We start from the raw sequence: 23467 nt of genomic DNA, 5'->3' as shown, positions 1-23467 counted from the left end.
GAAGAGTGAAAAAGTTGAAAAGAGAGAAAATGAGGAAGATTTTGAGGGAGATGAAAAACAAAAGAGTGAAAAAGGGAGTGCAAGAAAAGGTAAAGAGGAGGTTGGAGAGAAAGAAGAGAAATATATACCTCCAGAGCCTTACAAGCCACAGCTTCCCTTTCCACAGAGATTTCAAAAAGCCAAGCTTGATAAGCAATTTGGGAAGTTCTTAGAGGTTTTGAAGAAGCTATATATAAATGTGCCTTTTATCGATGCTCTTTCCCAAATGCCTTCTTATGCTAAGTTTTTGAAAGAAATTCTCTCAAACAAAAGAAGACTTGAAGATTATGAGACTGTAGCCTTAACTGAGGAATGCAGTGCTATCCTCCAAAGGAAACTTCCTCCAAAGCTCAAGGATCCAGGGAGTTTTTCAATTCCATGCCATATTGGGGAATCATGTTCTATAAAAGCTTTATGTGATTTAGGGGCTAGTGTAAGCCTTATGCCCCTCTCCATCTATGAGAAGCTCAACATGGGAGATCTTAAGCCAACCCACATTTCTCTTCAGCGATGCAGATCAATTAAATATCCGTAGGGATCTTGGAAAATATACCACCAAGGTTGGAAAATTTTACATCCCAGTTGACTTTGTCATTTTGGACATGGAAGAGGATTCTCATATGCCAATCATTTTGGGGAGGCCTTTCCTGGCTACAGCTGGTGCTTTGATTGACGTGAAAGGTGAAAAGCTTACTCTTAGAATCGGAGAGGATCAGTTAGTATTCAATATTGGCAATGATAAGAAGATGCATCATGAAGATGTAGACTCTTGTTTGAGAATTGATATAGTTGATGAGTTAGTAAAAGAGCACTTTAGAAAGAGCTATCCGAAGGCTTCTCTTGAAAGTTGTCTTATCCATGAAGGGAGTATCAATGATGAAAATCCAAAAGAGGCTGCATTTGCACAAGATTTGAATAGTAATCCACCTTGTCCTATGGCACCAATCTTTCAAGTTGAGCAAATGGAGAAAAGTGAAGTAAAGCAACCATCTCTCAAAGAAAAAGATGCACCAAAGGTTGTCAAGAAAGAAATGGTCGGATTTTTAGACAAAGCAACAAGGATCTTCTCATGTGATGGAAAGAAAATGAAGTATAGATTCATTGAAGCACCTATTGGAAACAGAGGCAACAAATTCCAATTTCAGCCACCATGAAACATGAAAAGAGTCTAGCTAAGGACTATAAATTAGCGCTCTTGGGAGGCATCCCAAGTCCTTTTATTTTGCTTTTGTTGATTTACTTTCATTTTCATTAATTTTGTTTTTATCTTAAATTTCCTCAAATTCAATTTTTGACATTATTAAATCTTGTCCCTTGTAGATGTGTATCAATGAAGAAAGGTCAGAACTATTGGGAGCCAATCAAGTTATTGCAGAGGAAAAATGCAATGCGAGAAAAGGAAAAGTCTGCAGCAGATAGATTCTCCCTTGAGCCGCAACTGGTTTATGCAGAGTGGAAGAAGTAATTCTGCAGAAAAGAGGGTGTTTGCAGCAGATGGCTTGTGTTTTTGGTGAGGTTGGGTGTGAGACTTTTAAGTATGTGTGATTTTAATCTTAATATGGTGGTAAGTGAGTCATTTTGCAGCTTTGAGCTTCTTTGGGTTGTAGGAGTCAAGGTAAAAATGCTTCATTTTCTTGGCAAAACTTGGAGACTACATTTCATCATTTCTGGTTAGATGCAACTTCATGCAAATTTTATGGAGTTTTATGTGCTAAATGTTGATTTGCAGAATTTGTCTTAAAATGGCATAGTTCTCAAAGGTCTTTTATGTAGGATCCATTTTTACATGCTTGTGTGATGCATTTTGATGAACTTTGTATATATTGATGTGTTTTTGGTGAAAAATTCTCATGGTTTATGCTTCATGGAATTATATTTCCTCATTCTAGGTATTTTTCACACTTGCAATCCATGTTCTATTGCATTCTTGATCTTGTTAAATTGTGCATAAGAATCGCATAGCTTATGCAATCCTCGCATAACCATAATTCTTGCCATTTTTTCACCTTTATTGCAAGTGCATAAGGAGGGTGCATAGCTTATGCAACTCGCATAACCTCATTTTGTCAAATTTCATATCTCACAAAACTTGCATAAGGTGAGTGCATAACTTATGCACTTCGCATAACCAAATTCTGCATTTTCTCTCTCATTGAAGTGCAGATAAGGAAGTGCATAGCCTATGCACTTCTGCATAAACAAAAACTCTGAATTTCCATTTCTGCCGAGGGGTGCATAAGCAGAGTGCATAGCCTATGCACTTCGCATGACCGTAAACTCAAAAATTCAAACCTGCCGAGTGGTGCATAAGGAAGGTGCATAAGTTATGCACTTCTGCATAACCAAAAACTATGAAATTCCAATTCAGCCGAGTCGTGCATAAGCAGAGTGCATAACATATGCACTTGTGCATGACCAGAAATCAGAAAATTCCAAAGTTGCGAGACTGCATAAGCAATGTGCATAGCTTATGCACTTCGCATAACCAAAGACTCAATTTCAAAACCACCAAGAGTGCATAAGGAGAGTGCATAACTAATGCACTTCCGCATTCCCAAAAAAAAAAAAAAAAAAAAAAACCTTACCCTTGCATGCATGCATCGCACGCGGCTTATGCACCCTACTTATGCACATGTTCGAAAAGTTAAACTCACTGAGACTTGCATAAGGAGAGTGCATAACTTATGCACTCCGCATGACCAAAAAAAAAAAAAAATTTGCAAATATTTTACATAGCCTATGCAACCCTTATTGCCACTCATGCAGAATCGCACGCTTATGCACCCTACTTATGCACATGTTCGAAAAGTTAAAACTCACGAGACTTGCATAAGGAGAGTGCATAACTTATGCACTTCCGCATGACCAAAAAAAAAAAAAAAAATTTTGCAAATATTTTACATAGCCTATGCAACCCTTATTGCCACTCATGCAGAACCGCACGGCTTATGCACCCTACTTATGCACATGTTTTGGGTAGCACTTTACCTGTACAGCCTCTTATGCATCACTATTATTCCTTGAATTCTCATCTGCTCTATACCAGGTAACTCTTTCCTTTTGATCTTAAATTTCACAATTCCTGGTAATTTCTCTTTACTTTGAATTTTGATAATGCACTACTTGAGACATTGAGGACAATGTCTAATTTTGAGTTTGGGGGTGCACATTCATTTTGATTTTTGCTTCATTTTTTTTTACATTTTGAGTATAGGAACATCTCATCCCATTTCATTTACATATATTGTAAATATTTTACATATACATCCATACATACATATACATAACACATTTACACACACATTATACATCACTTAGAAATTATACACTTTGCACACAAATAGACTTCTTCCATTTAGTTAATGCATTGCTCATTTTTAGGAATCATGCATCATGCATTAAATTCTTTTGCCAAATCCCTTGAGTATTGAAAAGTTGCCTATGAGAGTGATTTGACTTACCTTTAGTTGGGTTTGTGGATTGAAAGTTTCCTAAGAGGTGCAAAGTTTTGAAGTGTTATCCCTTGCCTATATCTTCTTAGCCAAAAAGCCACCCAACTAGTCATTTGGAGATGGAAGTGTTTAGAGGGAGTTATTGGATATAAGGTAGTCAAATGATGTCTCACCAATCCTAGAACAAATTTTCTAAACCTTTCAAGGCGAAATACCAGCTTGTACTTGAAAAGAGAGATGATTAGGCATTCTTTGATTTAAACCTTCTCATTTTAAACTTTTGACCCTTTTCCTAATTAAAATTGACCTTTGAAAACCCCTTTGAGCCTTTTTATCCCTAATTTTTCTTGAAATCCTTATTGCTACCTAGCCAATGAACCAAACACTCCAACCCTTTTCATGAGAATAATATTGAATGTTAGGTACACTTTCTAAAAAAAATAAAAATAAAAATTAAAAAAAAAGAGAAAAAAAATATACAATAAAAGGGAGAAGAAGTGCTTGTCATCTTGTACAAGTGCTACTATATGTGCTTTTCACTATTGCCATTCAAAATGAAAGAAATCCACCCAAAGTATTAAAAGAAATGAGTTTGGGGGTGGCATTTTTAGGGACAATCATCAAAAGAAAATGCAAAATACAAGTCTAAAGTATCAAAATGTCCCTCCATTTTTATGTGTTTTGTAAACTATGCTAGCACTTGACAATTCTCATTGTGTACTTCTCTCCTCCATATACAAAAAAAAAAAAAGAAAAAGAAGAAAAAGAAAAATTATAATAAAATAAGAAGTGTACCTTATGTTTAAAAATTGAAAATATTCTCATGCTTTGAATACTTTTTACCCATCTTTCTTCTTAGCCTCATTTTAAACCCCATGGCCTCATTACATCCCTAAAAAGACCTTTGATCTCTTGATAGTACTTGCTACATTAGTGGAGATAGGAGTAGGGAATTTGCCTATGGGATTGGAAAACTATTCATCTATTCATTCAATTCTATCATTCCATGTTGAGATACTTTGGTTATCAATTGTCCTAGAATTCTTTTGAGCATGACTATCTCTTTTGATTTGTTGGTTTGGGGATTTTGAATGATAATTGACTTGATGGCTAAGCGGTGAAAGCTTGATAAGCATTAGATTCTTTGCATTTTGAAGGATGGGTATATGGATTGCTGGTATGGTCAAGGTGTGTTTAGTTACTTTAATAGGTAATTTTCATAGCTCTTTGGATAAGGCACCCCTAAAAATTTTGCATTACATTTTAAAGTTTGCTTGAGGACAAGCAAAAGCTTGAGTTTGGGGGTATTTGATGCATACATTTTGCATAATCATTGAGGTTTAATTTCATAGCCATTTTATTTGATTATTAGTCATTTTTAGCTAATTTCATTAGTTAATTAGTTAGTTTTTCATAATTGTCGATTTTGGATTAATTTGTAATTTTTACTTTGTTTTGTAGGAAAATGGTGTTTTTGAAGGACTGAAGAGAATTTTGCCATTGAGGAGTGTCTTCTATAGCAAAGATGTCAAAACAAGTTTTCAAGCTGAAATATGCATTGACCAAATTGTGCATAACTTGCCGCATAAGCTATGCAGATTTGCATAAGGAGAAAGATCACTGCTCAACCACCAAGTGTGCATAAGGAGACAAAGATAGCTTATGCACATTCCGCCTCCCTTATGCACCTTCACGATTGTGCATAACCTATGCACCAAGTCATGCATTTGCATAAGTGGCCCAGAATCAGCTAAAATCAGATAAGGGATCGCATAACTTATGCATCCACTTATGCAATCCCATGAAGAGTTCATTAATGAGTCACAGAGATTTCTCAAATAATTCCTCCTAGAACATACCATTTTAGGGCTCCATGTCAGAAAAATGCTATAAATAGTCCCATTTTCTCATTTTAGAGGGAGAGAAGGAGCAAAGAAGAAAAGGAGAGGGGCTGAGCAGAATTTGAAGAGCCATCTTCACCTTCCACACCATTTTTTAACTAAGATTTGCAGATTTCTTACTTCCTTTACATTTTTCTACATTTCTAGTGTTTAATTTCTTACTTCTTAGCTTAGATTAAAGCTTTATTTCCATTTAAACTCATCATATCTTGTAAGCATTATGGATAGTGAGTAGTTTACTTTTGATTCTGGAGTAAGGGATGTAATATTTTAGTTATTTTTGTGGATTTGAACTGGGTTAGTCCCAATTTAATGAATTTATGAGGTTTAATCCATTTCTTGTGTGCTTATTCACATGCTTAATGAAGGGCCCCATTAAGTTATGTTCTTAATCCTTGGTTGAAGCAATCAAAGGAGAAAACCAAGTGATAGTTAATCAAGAAATTGACTTAATTAACTTAGATCTAGAAATAGACTAAGGGTTAAGAGGGTTTTAATAGAATGATTAAAGAACCTAATGGGTCTTGGTTAATTTTAACTCCACGAAAGTAGGATTAAGTTAATTAAGGCACTCTTTGTCTCACTCGAAAGAGTTTTCAAAGGATTTTAGAATTAATCTCCTTTAAACCCATAAATTTCATGGATTGGGCTAGCTAGGAAAATCCCAAAATAGCTTGAATATGAAATCCTAACTCCTAATCGCTTTTTACCATTGTTAATCGAATTTAATCATTTGCCATTTTAAATATTGCCATATTTGAACTTGCTTATTTCAATTTGATGCAAATCTTAGTTTAATTAATACATTGTTGAATAGAATATTAAATTTGCACATTTAGATTTCATACTCCATTACCCATTAATTTATTATTTTAATTTCATAAATACTTCAATTTAGTCAACTTTTATATCAAAATTCAATCATTAACACAACTCCTCGTGGATCGATATTTTCTATACTACTTGTACGACCCTGTAGCTTGCGGTTGGGACGCATCATTTGATGGCTCAAGAGGAGGTTGTGTGATGTGATTGAGTTGTGGATGTATGGTTTGTGGATATAGAAGTGCATTTTAAGCCCTTTTGCAGGTTGGATAGGTCCTAGGTATAGGAGAGACTCTGCCGGATTTTCGGCACGACTTAGGATATCTTTGATCTTTTCTTAGTTTGTATTGAGTCAAATGTATTAAATAATTATAATAAAATTGTCAGATGAGCCGGACAGCCTTCCTCCTCCGCCCGGCCACCACAGTGACTTCGGTTGAGTCTGTGAGTAAAATATTAATTTTAATTGTAATTTTGATATTATTATATGTTCAAGCATGCTCATGCATCACTTATAAATATGTATCTATGTAGTTAAATACTATACACATTTTATATTGCATTCATAAATATTAAAGTGCCATAGATATTGTTTGTGGTAATTTGGAGCAGTGTGTGTGCGTGGCGTGCATGTGATATGGTGTTGGATATGGACAGGACGGGTAGACACGGCTTGAGGGATGCTCGCTGGGACCCGGTCCTTCGGGGTAGACACGGCTTGAGAGATTTGCTGGGACCCCGTATTTGGTTTATTAAGCGAAAGTCCGGCTTGAGATCTTCGCTGGCAGAGGTTGGATTAAGAGGGCTGTATAGGGGATCAACTCCCATATATGTATTGTTTGACAGTGTTGGGTGTGTGAGTGCTCTAAATTGCCTTTTTGATGTGTTTTGTATGAAATCTATAACGATGTTGCATTTCACTTAACAGGGTGCATTAGCTTTAGATAGCTATGGAGATTATAGTTAAAGTTGATATTTTACTCTCTGAGTCGAACACTAACTCCTGTTCACCTTATTTTTCCAGGATACAAGAGATTTCTTGTTAAGTTCTAACCTGCCTCTCTCCCTCGCAGGTCGTCTATTAATGTCTGTAATGTTTGTATAATTTTGTTAACTCCTAGAATTCCGCATGTGTTAGAAATATTTATTTGATTTGGGTCTGTAATATATTTGCTATGTTGGACCTGTAAACTTATTAAATGCATGTACGTTGGACTGGATGAGGGAGCTGAGCTCCCATTGGAATTATGATAATTTGATTAAATGGAGGGTGAGCTGAGCTCCCCAGTTTATTATATATATTGTGTTTACAGGTCGAGCGAGTAAAAAAAAAAAAAAAAACTCCCCATTAAAAGGTCCATGTTATGGCCGGACTCTGTCCGGTTGAATTCTTGAAATTGGGTCCAAATGGGCCTTAGGATTGGGTTGAGGAATAGTTAGGCTTACTACGGGCCTCGGGGGCTTTAGGCTGGCCAAGGTCCTAGTGCCGGTTCGGCCCATAGGTTGGGTCGTGACACTTGCAATTGATTTTTAGACAAAAAAAACTTCTCTTAATAAGGCACAATCCATGGTTAAGTGCTCAAGTATAGTACCCAACAATCTATTGTTGTATAAGTCTAAGCTTCGCAATAAGTTCATATTTCCAAATGAAGAGGGAATGCTACCATTGAAACCATTTTTAGACAAGTCCACATATGTCAATCTTGGCAAATATGTTTCGATCTCCGGTGGAATATTGCCATGGAATAAATTATCGGAGATATCTAACTATGACAAATTCATATGAGAATGAAGTGGTAATTGAAGAGGTCCTGAGAGGGAATTGTTGTTTAAGAAAAGGTTTTCTAGTTTTGTGTTGTTTTCTAACAACCAATATGGAAACTCTCCTCTCATTTTTAAGCTTGAGAGATAAACATATCGTAGGTTATGTTGATGATAGAGGAATTTGGGGAATGCTCCACTATATGCATAACCAGAGAAAAAGAGATGCTCTAATTGAAACTTTGGGGTCAAATTTTGATCATTTGTTTCTGCATATATTTTATTTGCACCCAAAATTTCAAAGTATTTGCGTTTTGAATGGTTGAAAAATGGACTCAATGAGATTGGGATTTGGAAAAGATTGTTTGAGAGCTCTAGATGCTCGAGGTTTAGTAAATCTCTAAGTGGAGATAAAGAGATATTTTCAATAAAATGATTGGAAGTGACAACTAACAATTGAAGAGATGTCAAGTTGGCTAGACATGAAGGCAAGCTACCACTGATTTCATTATAGGAAATGTCTAACTCTTGGAGTTGTTTTAGTTTGCACACACCTGAAAATTCATTTGTAAAAGCTTTAGTGAGAATCTTCAAGATGAAATAAATCTCAAATATAAAGGGATTATCAAGTTTACCTTGATTTTAAAATTTCGTGTCATTAAGTTCACAACTTTGCAATGATAATTTCTTAAGAGAAGACATTACTTCAATTAATTGTAGAATGTTGTCGTTGATGATAGACCCATCCAATGCTAAATCTTCCAAATCCTTCAGATGAGGCAAGCCTATCACACATACACACATATGAAATAGGGAAAAATATATTTAGCATTTGATTTGGCTAATATGAAATATTATTTTCTATAAAAGAGAGATATTAGCAAAATAAATAAAAGAGGGCAAAATCAATTACTTGATAAAAATTAAACATAAAAATATAATTAGAGAAATACTTTTAAAAAATAAACGTTAAAGATAAGAGAAATGTAATTAGCATGTTCATCGACTACAACTTACTTGACCAAGTATTGTCCTTCTTAAATTACTCCGTCTTAGATATAGGATTTATGGTAATACCATCTAGATAAATCATGCTTATATCGTTTGAACTCCTTATTTTTGTAAGTGAGAGTATAATATAAATAAAATAACTTTCATAACATATTATGTATTTATTTTATGAAAAAAAGTTCATCCCTTTGAAAGTTCTATTTTTAACAAGTGTGCTTTTATCATTTTTAATCAAAATTTATAAAAATTATAATTTAAATTTTAAATATAATTATTTTAGTTTAAATAATTTATTTTTCATATACAACACAAGTGATTCTATGTTATTTATAAATAGTTTATAAATAACTATAAAAATATAATTATAGTATTAACAATTTTGAAAAAACATTGTTACAATAAATTTTCATCACTAAAGACCTTTTATGACGAAATATATGTGTTGGGAATAATTCTTACATCATTAAATGTCAAATTTCTTGTAGTAAAAATATTATATTATAATGTATTACAAATGGTATCAAATTAATTTTTAAAAAATTTATGTCACTGGTACATATTTGTATATAATTATATATTACATTTTAATATAAACAATGAAGGAGGATCACTGAAAAAATAATGAATTAATTAGAATAAATTATATTAAAAATTGAAGATATATATATATATATTAATAAATTATATTATATTTTTTTAGAAGGAATTATATTTTATTTTAATATTATCATTTGTTTGGATGGATATATAATTATATAACTCCAGATAAGATTTATGTTTGAATAAGATTAGATCTGAGAATATTAATTTTAAATTATAATTCAAATGGTAATTTATATGTTATTATTTTTTTGTTGTTAATGAAATATAATTTTTTTAGACATGATTTATATGTTTTATAATTATGTATTTTTTTAAAAACAAATTGTATATTATATATAGATAGATATAATTTTTTATTAAATAAAAATTAAAATAAATATATTAATGTAGAATGACTAGTTATAATGCTATTTACGTGTATCTTTAATATGTATAACAAATATTTATAAGTCAGATTCCTACTATGTTAACCTAAAACCAAAACTGAAAATTCGGTTTATTATTATTTTTAAACTATAAACAATATTTAAATTTATAAAATCGCTAATTTTAATTTGAATTCTTTCTGATTGATCGGGTTTTTTAATTTAGTGGTTTCATTGTACAGCTCTGGTACTAGTCATTAAGGACACTGTGCAAATCTGTTCGTGCTTACCTTATGTGGCCAAGGGAAAAAATTTCAAGTTATTCCTATTTTCTCTTTGAGATTATTCTCCAACAATTTTAATTCTTATAAATCTGGATTTTGAAACCAAATAAACTTAGAAAGAACTTGCAAAATATTATTCAGTCCTTCAAAGTGGCATTATAAAGATGCAACATTATCCAAATACATGAACGTATAAAATATCCATTGATTAATATGACTGTTTGAGTTTCAATCTCAAAGTCGAGGTTAATAAAAAGATACATAAATACATAAGACATTTTATCTACAAAATAATTTAAGCTTGGATAAAAAAGCAAAATTGTCTACTATAAAATAATAGCAATTGTCTATACTAATCTGAATGAAGTAAACCAAACTTGGATTTATGGATTTATGAATAGAAGCTAACAATTGCCAATAAGACCATAATGTAAGCCACCCCAAAACTCACATAGAAAACACCCATATCCATGAAAAAATTACTTTCTTCATCGTTAATTGAACTTCTTGAAGTTGATGGAGGAGATACCATTACAATCCAATTCTTTTGCATTGGCCATCCATAAAGAAGAGGGTTACCTCGATAGCTACTTTCATCAAATGTTGCAAATTGTGCAACCCTTTCAGGTGTTCTACCAGATAAATTATTGTATGACACATTGAAAACTTCCAAAAAATTTAACTCAGTGAGCTGGGAAGGGATGTGGCCTTGCAAGTTGTTGTATGAAAGATCCAAGCTCTCAACTTGGCTTAAGTTGGAAAATGATGCTGGGATTTTTCCTATCAAATTGTTATGGGACAAATTTAGTACATGGATCTCATTGAGGTTTCCAATTTGGATAGGAATTTGGCCTGTCAAATTGTTGCATGAGAGATCAATTCCAGACATATAAGATAGCATACCTCTTTTGTAAGAATAGGATCTACTCTTTGTTGTAAACTCTAAAGCTTCATCCATACTAAGAATATCTTCTGTTGGCATATATGAATTACTTGTAGATCTTAGACAAGGGAGAATATGACCAGAGAGATTATTATGCGAAAGATCAATCAAACTTAATTGAGTCAAATTGCATAATTGAATTGGGATTTCTCCTTCAATGTTATTATGACCCAAGATCATATAGCTCAATTGAGAAAATCTTCCAATCCATGATGGAATGCTTCCAATCATATTATTATGGCTAAGATCTAGCACAACCAATTCAGGGCAATCACAAAATGCATCTTCCAATGATCCTTGTAGCTGGTTTTCAGACAAATAAACTTCCCTTAATGAGACACAATCCATGGTTAAGTGCTTAGGTATAGTACCTGACAAACTATTATTGGATAAGTCTAAGCTTCGCAATAAGCTCATATTTCTAAATGAAGAGGGAATGATACCATTGAAATCATTTGAAGACAAGTCCATATATCTCAATCTCGGCAAATATGTTCCTATCTGCAGTGGAATATTGCCATGGAAGAAATTATCTGAGATATCTAACACTAACAAATTCATATGAGAATGATGTGGTAATTGAAGAAGTCCTGAAAGGGAATTGTTTTTTAAATAAAGGCCTTGTAGTTTTGTGTTGTTTTCTAACAACCAATATGGAAACCCTCCTCCCATTTTCAAGCTTGAGAGATCAACATATTGTAGATTGTGTTGATGATAGAGGAATTTGGGGAATACTCCACCGCATGCATAACCAGAGAAATAGAGATCATCTAATTGAAACTTTGGGGTCAAATTTTGATCATTTGTTTCTACATATATTTTATTTGTACCCTCATTTTCAAAGAATTTGAGTTTTGAATGGTTGAAAAATGGACTCATTGAGATTGGGATTTGGAAAAGATTGTCTGAGATAGCTAGATGTTCAAGGTTCGTTAAACCTCTAAGTGCAGATAAAGAGATGTTTCCGATGAAATTATTGGAAGAGAGATACAAAAATTGAAGAGATGTCAAGTTGGCTAGACATAAAGGCAAGCTACCGCTGATTTCATTATTGGAAATGTCTAACTCTTGGAGTTGTTTTAGTTTACACACACCTGAAAATTCATTTGTAAAAGTTTTAGTAAGAATCTTCAAGATGAAAGAAATCTCAAATGTATAGGGATTATCAAGTTTACCTTGGTTTAAAAACTTCGTGTCATTAAGTTCACAACTACTCAATGATAATTTCTTAAGAGAAGACATTACTCCAATTGATTGTAGAATGTTGTTGTTGATGATAGACTCATCCAATTCTAGATGTTCCAAATCCTTTAAATGAGGCAAGCCTATCACACACACACATAAACATATGAAATAGGGAAAAATATATTTAGTATTTAATTTGGCTAATATCAAATATTATTTTCTATAAAAGGGAGATATTAGCAAAATAAATAAAAGAGGACAAAATCAATTACTTGATAAAAATTAACACAAAAATATAATTAGAGAAATGTATCTGAAAAATAAACGTTAAGGGTAAGAGAAATGTAATTAGAGTGAACTACAACTTACTTGACTAAGTGTTGTCCTTTTTTAAATTATTCCATCTTAGATATAGGATTTATGGCAATACCATTTAGATAAAGCATGCTTATTTTTGCAAGTGAGAGTATAATATAAATAAGCATGTATTTATTTTGTGAAAAAAAAAAATCATCCCTTTGAAATTTTTATTTTTAAAACGTGTTTTTATCATTTTTAATCAAAATTTTTAAAAATTATAATTTAAATTTTAAATATAATTATTTTTAATTTAAATAATTTATTTTTCATATACAACACAATTGAAAAATATAATAACTAAAAAAATATAATAATCATATTAACAATTTTGAAAAAACATTTTTATAATAAATTTTCGTCACTAAAGACGTTTTATGATGAAATATATGTTTTCGGTAATAATTCTTACGTCATCAAATGTCAAAATTCTTGAAGCAAAAATATATTACATTATAATATATTACAAATGGTATCAAATTAATTTTTAAAAAATTTATGTCACTGGTACATATTTATATATAATTATATATTATATTTTAATATAAACAATGAAGTAGGATCATTGAAAAAATAATGAATTAATTAGAATAAATTATATTAATAAACATGAACCTATAAATGCAAAGAATCCGTTGATCAAAATAAAATGATAATCATAGTAATTTATCTGAAGATAAGGCTTTTGTTTGAATAAGATTAGATCTGAGAATATTTATTTTAAACTATAATTCAAATGTTAATTTTTATTTCTTTTATTTTTCAATCTAATTTCAATTCGTTTTGTATTTTGACTTAACAATAAGAGGATTAAAATTAAAATTCATATTAATTATATTATTAGATTATAATATCAAAATTTTTAAACTATCTCATTGTATTATAAAAATGCAATATTTCCGTTTTAATGTAAATGTTATATATCAATAAATAATATTTTTAAATCAATTATTAAATCATATTTAAGTATTTTTACAAAACATAATTTTTTTATCAAGTTAGATTTTAATAGAATTATATATAAAATTATTCTTGCATAATAACTAAGAATAGGACTAAAAAGCAACGGAAATCATGTTTAAAATATAAAAATCTTTAATTAGTTTCTAACATTATTTATTAATTATTTTATAATTTGAAATTGTGCACCTTTTTGTAAATAATATTAAAATTATGTTCATTTTAATTAGTTTACAAGTTTGTCTCTACGTCAAATAATTCATAACATGTAATTATTTTATTTATATATATAATAATTAAAATATTAATTTAATTACTTAATTAAAATATTAAAATTTTTGCTGTAATTAATATTATAATTTAATCAGTATATTTGAAATATTTTCATGTCATTCTTTTATTGTTAGAAAATTTTTCCATATCTACAAGACAATTATAAAATAAAATTTTATGAAATATGATAATTTTATTTTTCTTTCACAATTATATATTGTGAATTAATTTAAGTTTGTGCGCATATTAATAAATATATTAATGTTAAATGATTAATAGTTCTTTTTTTTTTCAATATTGATTATATTTAATTTATTAAAAAAGAAAACTGTAGAAATTATGGAAACTTGAAATATGAAAGTTATTTATGTGATCATAATAATTATAATAATATTTATATGTATGTTTAAGAATATATGTATTAGCCGGAGTTTATCATCAAGTTTACCTTGGTTTAAAAACTTTGTGTCGTTAAGTCTACAACCACGCAATGATAATTCCTTAAGAGAAGACATTACTCCAATTGATTGTAGAATGTTGTTGTTGATGATAGACCAGTCCAATACTAGATATTCCAAATCCTTTAGATGAGGCAAGCCTATCACACACACACATAAGGATATGAAATAGGGAAAAATATATTTAGTGTTTGATTTGGCTAATATCAAATATTATTTTCTATAAAAGGGAGATATTAGCAAAATAAATAAAAGAGGAGCAAAATCAATTTCTCAAGAAAATTAAATTTTCGCTAACTAAAAAAAATGGCCTTCAACTTTGTCCATTGTTTACTCTAAACAAAGAAAAAAGGTTTGTCTGTTGTTATATTCAACAATTTAAAATAAAATTCAAAATTAAAATAAAAGATATAAATTAAAATAATTATAAAATAAAATACACTAATTTAAATATAAAATAAATTAATTGATAAAATTTCTTTCCATATATTTAATTTAGTTTAAGTAAATTATTAATAAATTATTTTCATTAATTAATTAGTAGGATTTAGCTTTATTCGTTATTATATTCTTCCGTGTAATCAACAATTTAAAATAAAATTTAAAATTAAAATTAAATATAATTTTAAATAATTATAAAATAAAATTTACTAATTTAAATATAAAATAAAATTTACTAACAAAACATGAATCTATAAAAGCAAAGAATCCATAGATCAATATAAAATGATAATCATAGTAATTTATTTGTATATGTTATCGTTTGTTTTGATGAATATATAATTATATAACTGAAGATAACGCTTTTGTCTGAATAAGATTAGATCTGATAATATTAATTTTAAATTATAATTCAAATATTAATTTATATATTATTTTTTTTTTGTTGTTAATTAATGGCTGTATATAATTTTTTAGACATTATTTATATGGTTTTTAATTATATATTTTTTAAAAAAATTTGTATATTATATATAGATAAATATAATATTTTTATTAAGTAAAAATTAAAATAAATATAATTAAAAATTAAAATAAATATAATGATATAGAATAAAGTGACTGTTAAACTTTTAACCCGAAATACTGTTATAAAAATATTCAGTTTTTATAACATAAAAGGACAGAGCACATTAGAATTTTTATAACAACTCTTATTAGAGCCGCAAATGGTCGGTTCAAAAAAAAAAAATCGAACGAAGTCAATTCGGTTTAATTCGGTTCGATTTTAATAATTCGTTCGATTTAATTTTAATTTATAAAAATTTCGGTTATTTCTGTTCGGTTTGGTTTTGGAGAGAAAAAAATCGGTTAAACTGAACCGAACCGAATAGTGATTTATATATTCAAATCAAACCAAATCGAACCGAATCAATTTTTGAATTAATTTATTTTTATGGAAAATTTATGAATTATATTTAATTTTATATATATTAATTGTTTAATTTCATTGATTAATGGTTATTAGGTTCAAACCAAAGTTAAAATTAGACCAAATAACTTGAAAATCAAGTCTAAATTAAAAAATCAATCAAAAATCAAACCGATCGGTTTAAACCGAACCGAACCGAAATAAAGCGGTTCGGTTCGATTCAGTTTTTCACCAATTTCGGTTCGGTTCGGTTTCTAAAATTGACGGTTCGGTTTTTATAATTTAATTCGGTTCGGTTCGGTTTGAACCGATTGCTCACCCCTAACTCTTATTTTTATTTCTGTGAATATGGAAATTTATAAGGATTTCTGTAAATTAAAAATGTTTTTTTTTTCTTTTAGAAGTTTATAAATTGATATTGTAATTATAGATAATTCTTTAGAGAATTATAAATTATAATGTTAATATTATTTTAATTAATCTTTTCAATATAAATATTTAATAAAAATTAATTTATACGAGGAAGTAGTAATTTATTAAATTTAAGATTATATAGGATATTATATTATTAATTAGTATATAAATTGAAGCTTATGTTTTTTAGAAAATTATATATTTAAGAATCTTCAAATCGGGAAATTAAGGAATTTTATAAATTTTAAGAGGAATAGTTAAATTTGCAATACGATATTAATATTATAATTATTTTTAATATCACAAATATTTTTCAAAATTAAAAATATTTTTATCTGTTCATAAATTCACCCTCATTTGTATTTTTATAGATGGAAATAAAAAGCTTGTATAAAAAATTTAAATAAAGAAATTTGAATCAAATAAAAATTTAATTTTAATTTAAAATTATTATAAAGCGGTGAAAATTTAATTTCTTTTTTATTTGGAAGATTTTAAGTATTAATTTTATTTAACTCAAGAAAATTAAATTTTCGCTAACTAAAAAAAATGGCCTTTAACTTTGTCCATTGTTTATTCTAAAAAAAGAAAAAGGGTTTGTCTGTTGTTATATTCAACAATTTAAAATAAAATTCAAAATTAAAATAAAAGATATAAATTAAAATAATTATAAAATATAATACACTAATTTAAATATAAAATAAATTAATTGATAAAATTCCTTTCCATATATTTAATTTAGTTTAAATTTACTTATCAAATAAGAATACTATAGTAAAAAAAATTATTAATAAATTATTTTCATTAATTAATTAGTAGGATTTAGCTTTATTCGTTGTTATATTCTCCGTATAATCAACAATTTAAAGTAAAATTTAAAATATAAATTTAAATAATTATAAAATAAAATTTACTAATTTAAATATAAAAATAAATTAAATCGATAAAATTTATATATAAAAAATTTTTTCATTTAGTTTAGGATTACTTATAAAATTATAATAAAAAATTTTTATGAATAATTATTAATTATTTTTATTTTAATATTATAATTTTTAATAGTATAATGTAAATGAAATGGGGAAAAATATAAGAGAACGTTAGTATTTGATTTGGTTAAATGTGAAGTTTAACACTTAATATGAAATATTATCTTTCTATAAGAGGGAGATATTTGCAAAACAAATAAAAGAGAGCAAAATCAATTACTTGATAAAATTCAGCACAAAAATATAATTAGGGAAATGCATTTTAAAAATAAACAATTAAGAATTACAAATTACCTTGACCTGGTATTGTCCCTTCAAAATTACTTCCCCATAAGTAGAGGTTTTTAAGGTGAGTCAATACTCTCAGTGATTCTAATAATATGCTTCCTTTTACGGTGATACGACGTAGATAAAGCACTCTTATATTGTTTGAACTCCTTGTTTCTGCAAATAAGAATATAATATAAATTAAATAAGCATATTCAGTATTTATTTTGTGAAAAAAAAAATCATCCTTATGAAAATTTTATCTTAGTCTATTGATGCATTTACGGGCCAACAATAAAAGCAAATTGTAAAAAATATTTTTATTTATTTAATTTGGAGATAAAAAATTAAGTTGATTTGTTAAGTCAAACGGATAAATTTTACATTGGATTTTGAAAATTATCAACTAAATTTTTTTATTTTTAAATATTTTAAATTTTATATAAATCAAAATAAATTATTAATTATTTTGAATCAAATAAATTGAAAATAAATTGACATATAAGTCACGTTATCATTTGCTTGGCCTATATATCTGACAAGCATTTAGAAAATAATTTCTTTAATTTTTTTGTAACTTGTTAGAAATGAAAAACATAGTAAAGCGTATATACTTTATAAAGATATTCACATGAAAAGAAAAAGAAAATTTTGTTTTATTTTTCTGATTTTTTGCTTTTAAATTTTATTTTCCTAAGTAAATATTTTGTTTAAAAAATTATATTATTAAAATAGTACACAGTAAAGAAAAATATTAAGTAATATACATATATTAAATATTTACAATCTGTACCTCTTGAGTCCACAAATTTTGTAATGTTGTTTCGGCTCAAGTCCAATTCCTCTAATTGGCTTAAACCCAATTCTAATTAAGTAAGAAAAAACATATAATTAGATAACTGTAAAATTTTATGATCAAATTGTGAGAAATAAAAAAGAAAAAAGGAATAAAAATTATATCTAACCTTTCAAATCGAACGGTCCTTTCAATTGATTGTTTTCTATTTATAAAACTTTGAGAGATGACAGCCCATTGAGAAATGACAAATTGTTGATACTAAAGTTATTATAACCCAAATTAAGATACTGTAAATTACTCAGCTTCAGTAATTCTTCACCACCTGTAAAAGTTATTATTTAATTGTAGCTAATTTAACAAAAAAAATGAAAGAAATAAAAGATCAATTCCTACTATGTGAAGATTTAAAGCCTTCAATTGCATTATATGATAAATCCAACTCCTTCAAACTTGTTAGATAATTTAATTATATTCAATAATATAGTAGTCGTTAAGATGAAGAAAGGGCATTTACAATGAATTAATTTTGTTTGAGATAATGATGATGACAATAAGGAGGGTAGAAAATCAATCTCACGTACCTTCAATATTAATTATTCCTTTTAATCTATTTTCATATAGATATAAAAATTTTAAAGATGAAAGACCACTCAGAGATGATAAGATGTTGTTGTTGAAATGGTTGAAACTTAAATCGAGAAGCTCCAAATTGCCAAGTACTGATAACCTTTCAAAACCTACACAAAGAGTTGTAGTTAAACATTAAATAAATTTAATAAACAAATAAATAAATAAGGGAAGGGAAAAAGCTTATTAAGTGCATTTCAAACAATTTGCAAATGTTATAATAATGAAATTGATGGACCTTCATTCTTAATGCAACCAGCCACGCCATTTCCCCAGGGAAATAATATAGCTGGTTGCATTAAAAATGAAGGTCCATCAATTTCATTATTACAACATTTGCAAATTGTTTGAAATGCACTTAATGAGCTTTTTCCCTTCCCTTGTTTATTTATTTCTTTATTAAATTTATTTAATGTTTAACTACAACTCTTTGTGTAGGTTTTGAAAGGTTATCAGTACTTGACAATTTGGAGCTTCTTGATTTAAGTCTCAACAATTTCAATAACAACATCTTATCATCTCTAAGTGGTCTTTCATCTTTAAAATTTTTATATCTATATGAAAATATATTGAAAGGAATAATTAATATTGAAGGTACGTGACATTGATTTTCTACCATCCTTATTGTCATCATCATCATTATCTCAAACAAAATTAATTCATTGTAAACGCCATTTCTTCATCTTAACAACTATTGTATTATTGAATAGAATTAAATTATCTAACAAGTTTGAAGGAGTTGGATTTATCATATAATGCAATTGAAGGCTTTAAATCTTCACATAGTAGGAATTGATCTTTTATTTCTTTTATATTTTTTTTTTGTTAAATTAGCTAAAATTAAATAATAACTTTTACAGGTGGTGAAGAATTACTGAAACTGAGTAATTTGCAGTTTCTTGATTTGAGTTATAATAATTTTAGTATCAACAATTTATCATTTCTCAATGGGCTGTCATCTCTCAAAAGTTTATACATAGTAAACATTCAATTGAAAGGACCATTCGATTTGAAAGGTTAGATATAATTTTTCATTCTTTTTTTCCTTTCTATTTCTCACAATTTGATCATAAAATTTTTTACAGTTATCTAATTATATGTGCTTTCTTACTTAATTAGATTTGGGTTTAAGCCAATTAGAGGAATTGGACTTGAGCCAAAACAACATTACAAAATTTGTGGATTCAAGAGGTACGGATTGTACATATTTAATATATGTATATTACTTAATATTTTTCTTCATTGTATACTATTTTAATAATATAATTTTTTTAAACAAAATATTTACTCATGAAAATAAAATTTAAAAGCAAAAAATCAGAAAAATAAAACAAAATTTTCTTTTTCTTTTCATGTGAATATCTTTATAAAGTAGATACGCTTTACTATGTTTTTCATTTCTAACAAGTTACAAAAAAATTAAAGAAATTATTTTCTAAATGCTTGTCAGATATATAGGCCAAGCAAATGATAACGTGACTTATATGTCAATTTATTTTCAATTTATTTGATTCAAAATAATTAATAATTTATTTTGATTTATATAAAATTTAAAATATTTAAAAATTAAAAATTAAGTCGATAATTTTCAAAATCCAATGTAAAATTTATCCGTTTGACTTAACAAATCAACTTAATTTTTTATCTCCAAATTAAATAAATAAAAATATTTTTTACAATTTGCTTTTATTGTTGGCCCGTAAATGCATCAATAGACTAAGATAAAATTTTCATAAGGATGATTTTTTTTTTCACAAAATAAATACTGAATATCCTATGAAAATTATTTAATTTATATTATATTTTTATTTGCAGAAAACAAGGAGTTCAAACAATATAAGAGTGCTTTATCTATATGGTATCACTATAAAAGGAAGCATATTATTAGAATCACTGAGACTGTTGACCCACCTTAAAAGCCTCTATTTATGGGAAAGTAATTTCGAAGGGACAATACCAGGTCAAGGTAATTTGTAATTCTTAATTGTTTATTTTTAAAATGCATTTCCCTAATTATATTTTTGTGCTGAATTTTATCAAGTAATTGATTTTGCTCTCTTTTATTTGTTTTGCAAATATCTCCCTTTTATAGAAAGATAATATTTCATATTAAGTGTTAAACTTCACATTTAACCAAATCAATACTAACGTTCTCTTATATTTTTCCCCATTTCATTTACATTATACTATTAAAAATTATAATATTAAAATAAAAATAATTAATAATTATTAATAAAAGTTTTTTATTATAATTTTATAAGTAATCCTAAACTAAATGAAAAATTTTTTTATATATAAATTTTATCGATTTAATTTATTTTTATATTTAAATTAGTAAATTTTATTTTATAATTATTTAAATTTATATTTTAAATTTTACTTTAAATTGTTGATTATGCGGAAGAATATAACAACGAATAAAGCTAAATCCTACTAATTAATTAATGAAAATAATTTATTAATAATTTTTTTTACTATAGTATTCTTATTTGATAAGTAAATTTAAACTAAATTAAATATATGGAAAGGAATTTTATCAATTAATTTATTTTATATTTAAATTAGTGTATTATATTTTATAATTATTTTAATTTATATCTTTTATTTTAATTTTGAATTTTATTTAAATTGTTGAATGGACAAAGTTAAAGGCCATTTTTTTTAGTTACCGAAAATTTAATTTTTCTTGAGTTAAATAAAATTAATACTTAAAATCTTCCAAATAAAAAAAGAAATTAAATTTTCATCGCTTTATAATAATTTTAAATTAAAATTAAATTTTTATTTGATTCAAATTTCTTTATTTAAATTTTTTATACAAGCTTTTTAGTTCCTTCTATAAAAATACAAATGAGGGTGAATTTATGAACAGATAAAAATATTTTTAATTTTGAAAAATATTTGTGATATTAAAAATAATTATAATATTAATATCGTATTACAAATTTAACTATTCCTCTTAAAATTTATGAAATTCCTTAATTTCCCGATTTGAAGATTCTTAAATATATAATTTTCTAAAAAACATAAGCTTCAATTTATATACTAATTAATAATATAATATCCTATATAATATTAAATTTAATAAATTACTACTTCCTTATATAAATTACTTTTTATTAAATATTTATATTGAAAAGATTAATTAAAATAATATTAACATTATAATTTATAATTCTCTAAAGAATTATCTATAATTACAATATCAATTTATAAAATTCTAAAAGAAAAAAAATAACATTTTTAATTTACAGAAATCCTTATAAATTTCCATATTCACAGAAATAAAAATAAGAGTTGTTATAAAAATTCTAATGAGCTTTGTCCTTTTATGTTATAAAAACTGAATATTTTTGTAACAGTATTTCGGGTTAAAAGTTTAATAGTCACTTTATTCTGTATCATTATATTTATTTTAATTTTTACTTAATAAAAAAATTATATTTATCTATATATGATATACAATTTTTTTTTAAAAAAATATATGATTAAAAACCATATAAATCATGTCTAAAAAATTATATACAGCCATTAATTAACAACAACAAAAAAATAATATATAAATTAACATTTGAATTATAATTTAAAATTAATTAATATTTTAAATTAAGTAATTAAATTAATATTTTAATTATTATAAATATAAATAAAATAATTACATGTTATGAATTATTTGACGTAGAGACAAACTTGTAAACTAATTAAAATGAACATAATTTTAATATTATTTACAAAAAGATGCACAATTTCAAATTATAAAATAATTAATAAATAATGTTAGAAACTAATTAAAGATTTTTATATTTTAAACATGATTTTCGTTGCTTTTTAGTCCTATTCTTAGTTATTATGCAAGAATTATTTTATATATAATTCTATTAAAATCTAACTTGATAAAAAAATTATGTTTTTATAAAAATACTTAAATATGATTTAATAATTGATTTAAAAATATTATTTATTGATATTTAACATTTACAGTAAAACGGAAATATTGCATTTTTATAATAAAATAAGAAAGTTTAATAATTTTGATATTATAATCTAATAATATAATTAATATGAATTTTAATTTTAATCCTCTTATTGTTAAGTCAAAATACAAAACGAATTGAAATTAAATTGAAAAATTAAAGAAATAAAAATAAGAGTCGTTATAAAAGTTATACTGTGCTCTGTCCTTTCATGATATAAAAATTAATACATACATATAAAAACCGAATATTTTCATAACAATATTTTAGATTAAAAATTTAATAGTCACTTTATTCTATATCAGTATATTTATTTTAATTTTTATTTAATAAAAATATTATATTTGTCTATATATAATATACAAATTTTTTGAAAAAATATATAATTAAAAACCATATAAATCATTTCTAAAAAATTATATACAACCATTAATTAACAACAAAAAAATAATAATATATAAATTAACATTTAAATTATAATTTAAAATAAATATTCTCAGATCTAATCTTATTCAGACAAAAGACTTATCTTCAGTTATATAATTATATATTCATCAAAACAAATGATAATATATGCAAATAAATTACTATGATTATCATTTTATTTT

At 26.6% G+C, this 23467-nt stretch overlaps 1 protein-coding gene and 1 long non-coding RNA gene across 3 annotated transcripts; one reads left to right on the top strand and one right to left on the bottom strand.

The window, feature by feature from the left end:
* Positions 1–10632: 10632 nt before the first annotated feature.
* Positions 10633–12582, bottom strand: LOC110665326 (cuscuta receptor 1; the record flags this gene model as incomplete). The annotated part of the gene is made up of 2 exons (XM_021825382.2): positions 10633–12278; positions 12360–12582. Coding segments are annotated over 2 exons (1869 nt in total), but the record flags the coding sequence as incomplete, so codon positions are not given.
* Positions 12583–19158: 6576 nt separating this feature from the next.
* Positions 19159–20095, top strand: LOC131180576 (uncharacterized). Of its 2 annotated transcripts, XR_009149320.1 has the most exons (4): positions 19159–19195; positions 19324–19479; positions 19746–19901; positions 20005–20095. It is a non-coding gene; the product is annotated as an uncharacterized LOC131180576 (long non-coding RNA). The 2 variants fall into 2 exon arrangements; XR_009149319.1 differs by having other exon boundaries at positions 19178–19479.
* Positions 20096–23467: the final 3372 nt, after the last annotated feature.

The sequence above is a fragment of the Hevea brasiliensis genome, chromosome 1, assembly GCF_030052815.1.
Source record: "Hevea brasiliensis isolate MT/VB/25A 57/8 chromosome 1, ASM3005281v1, whole genome shotgun sequence".
Taxonomy (NCBI): Eukaryota; Viridiplantae; Streptophyta; class Magnoliopsida; order Malpighiales; family Euphorbiaceae; genus Hevea; species Hevea brasiliensis.
This window is presented reverse-complemented; position numbering and strand designations above follow the sequence as displayed.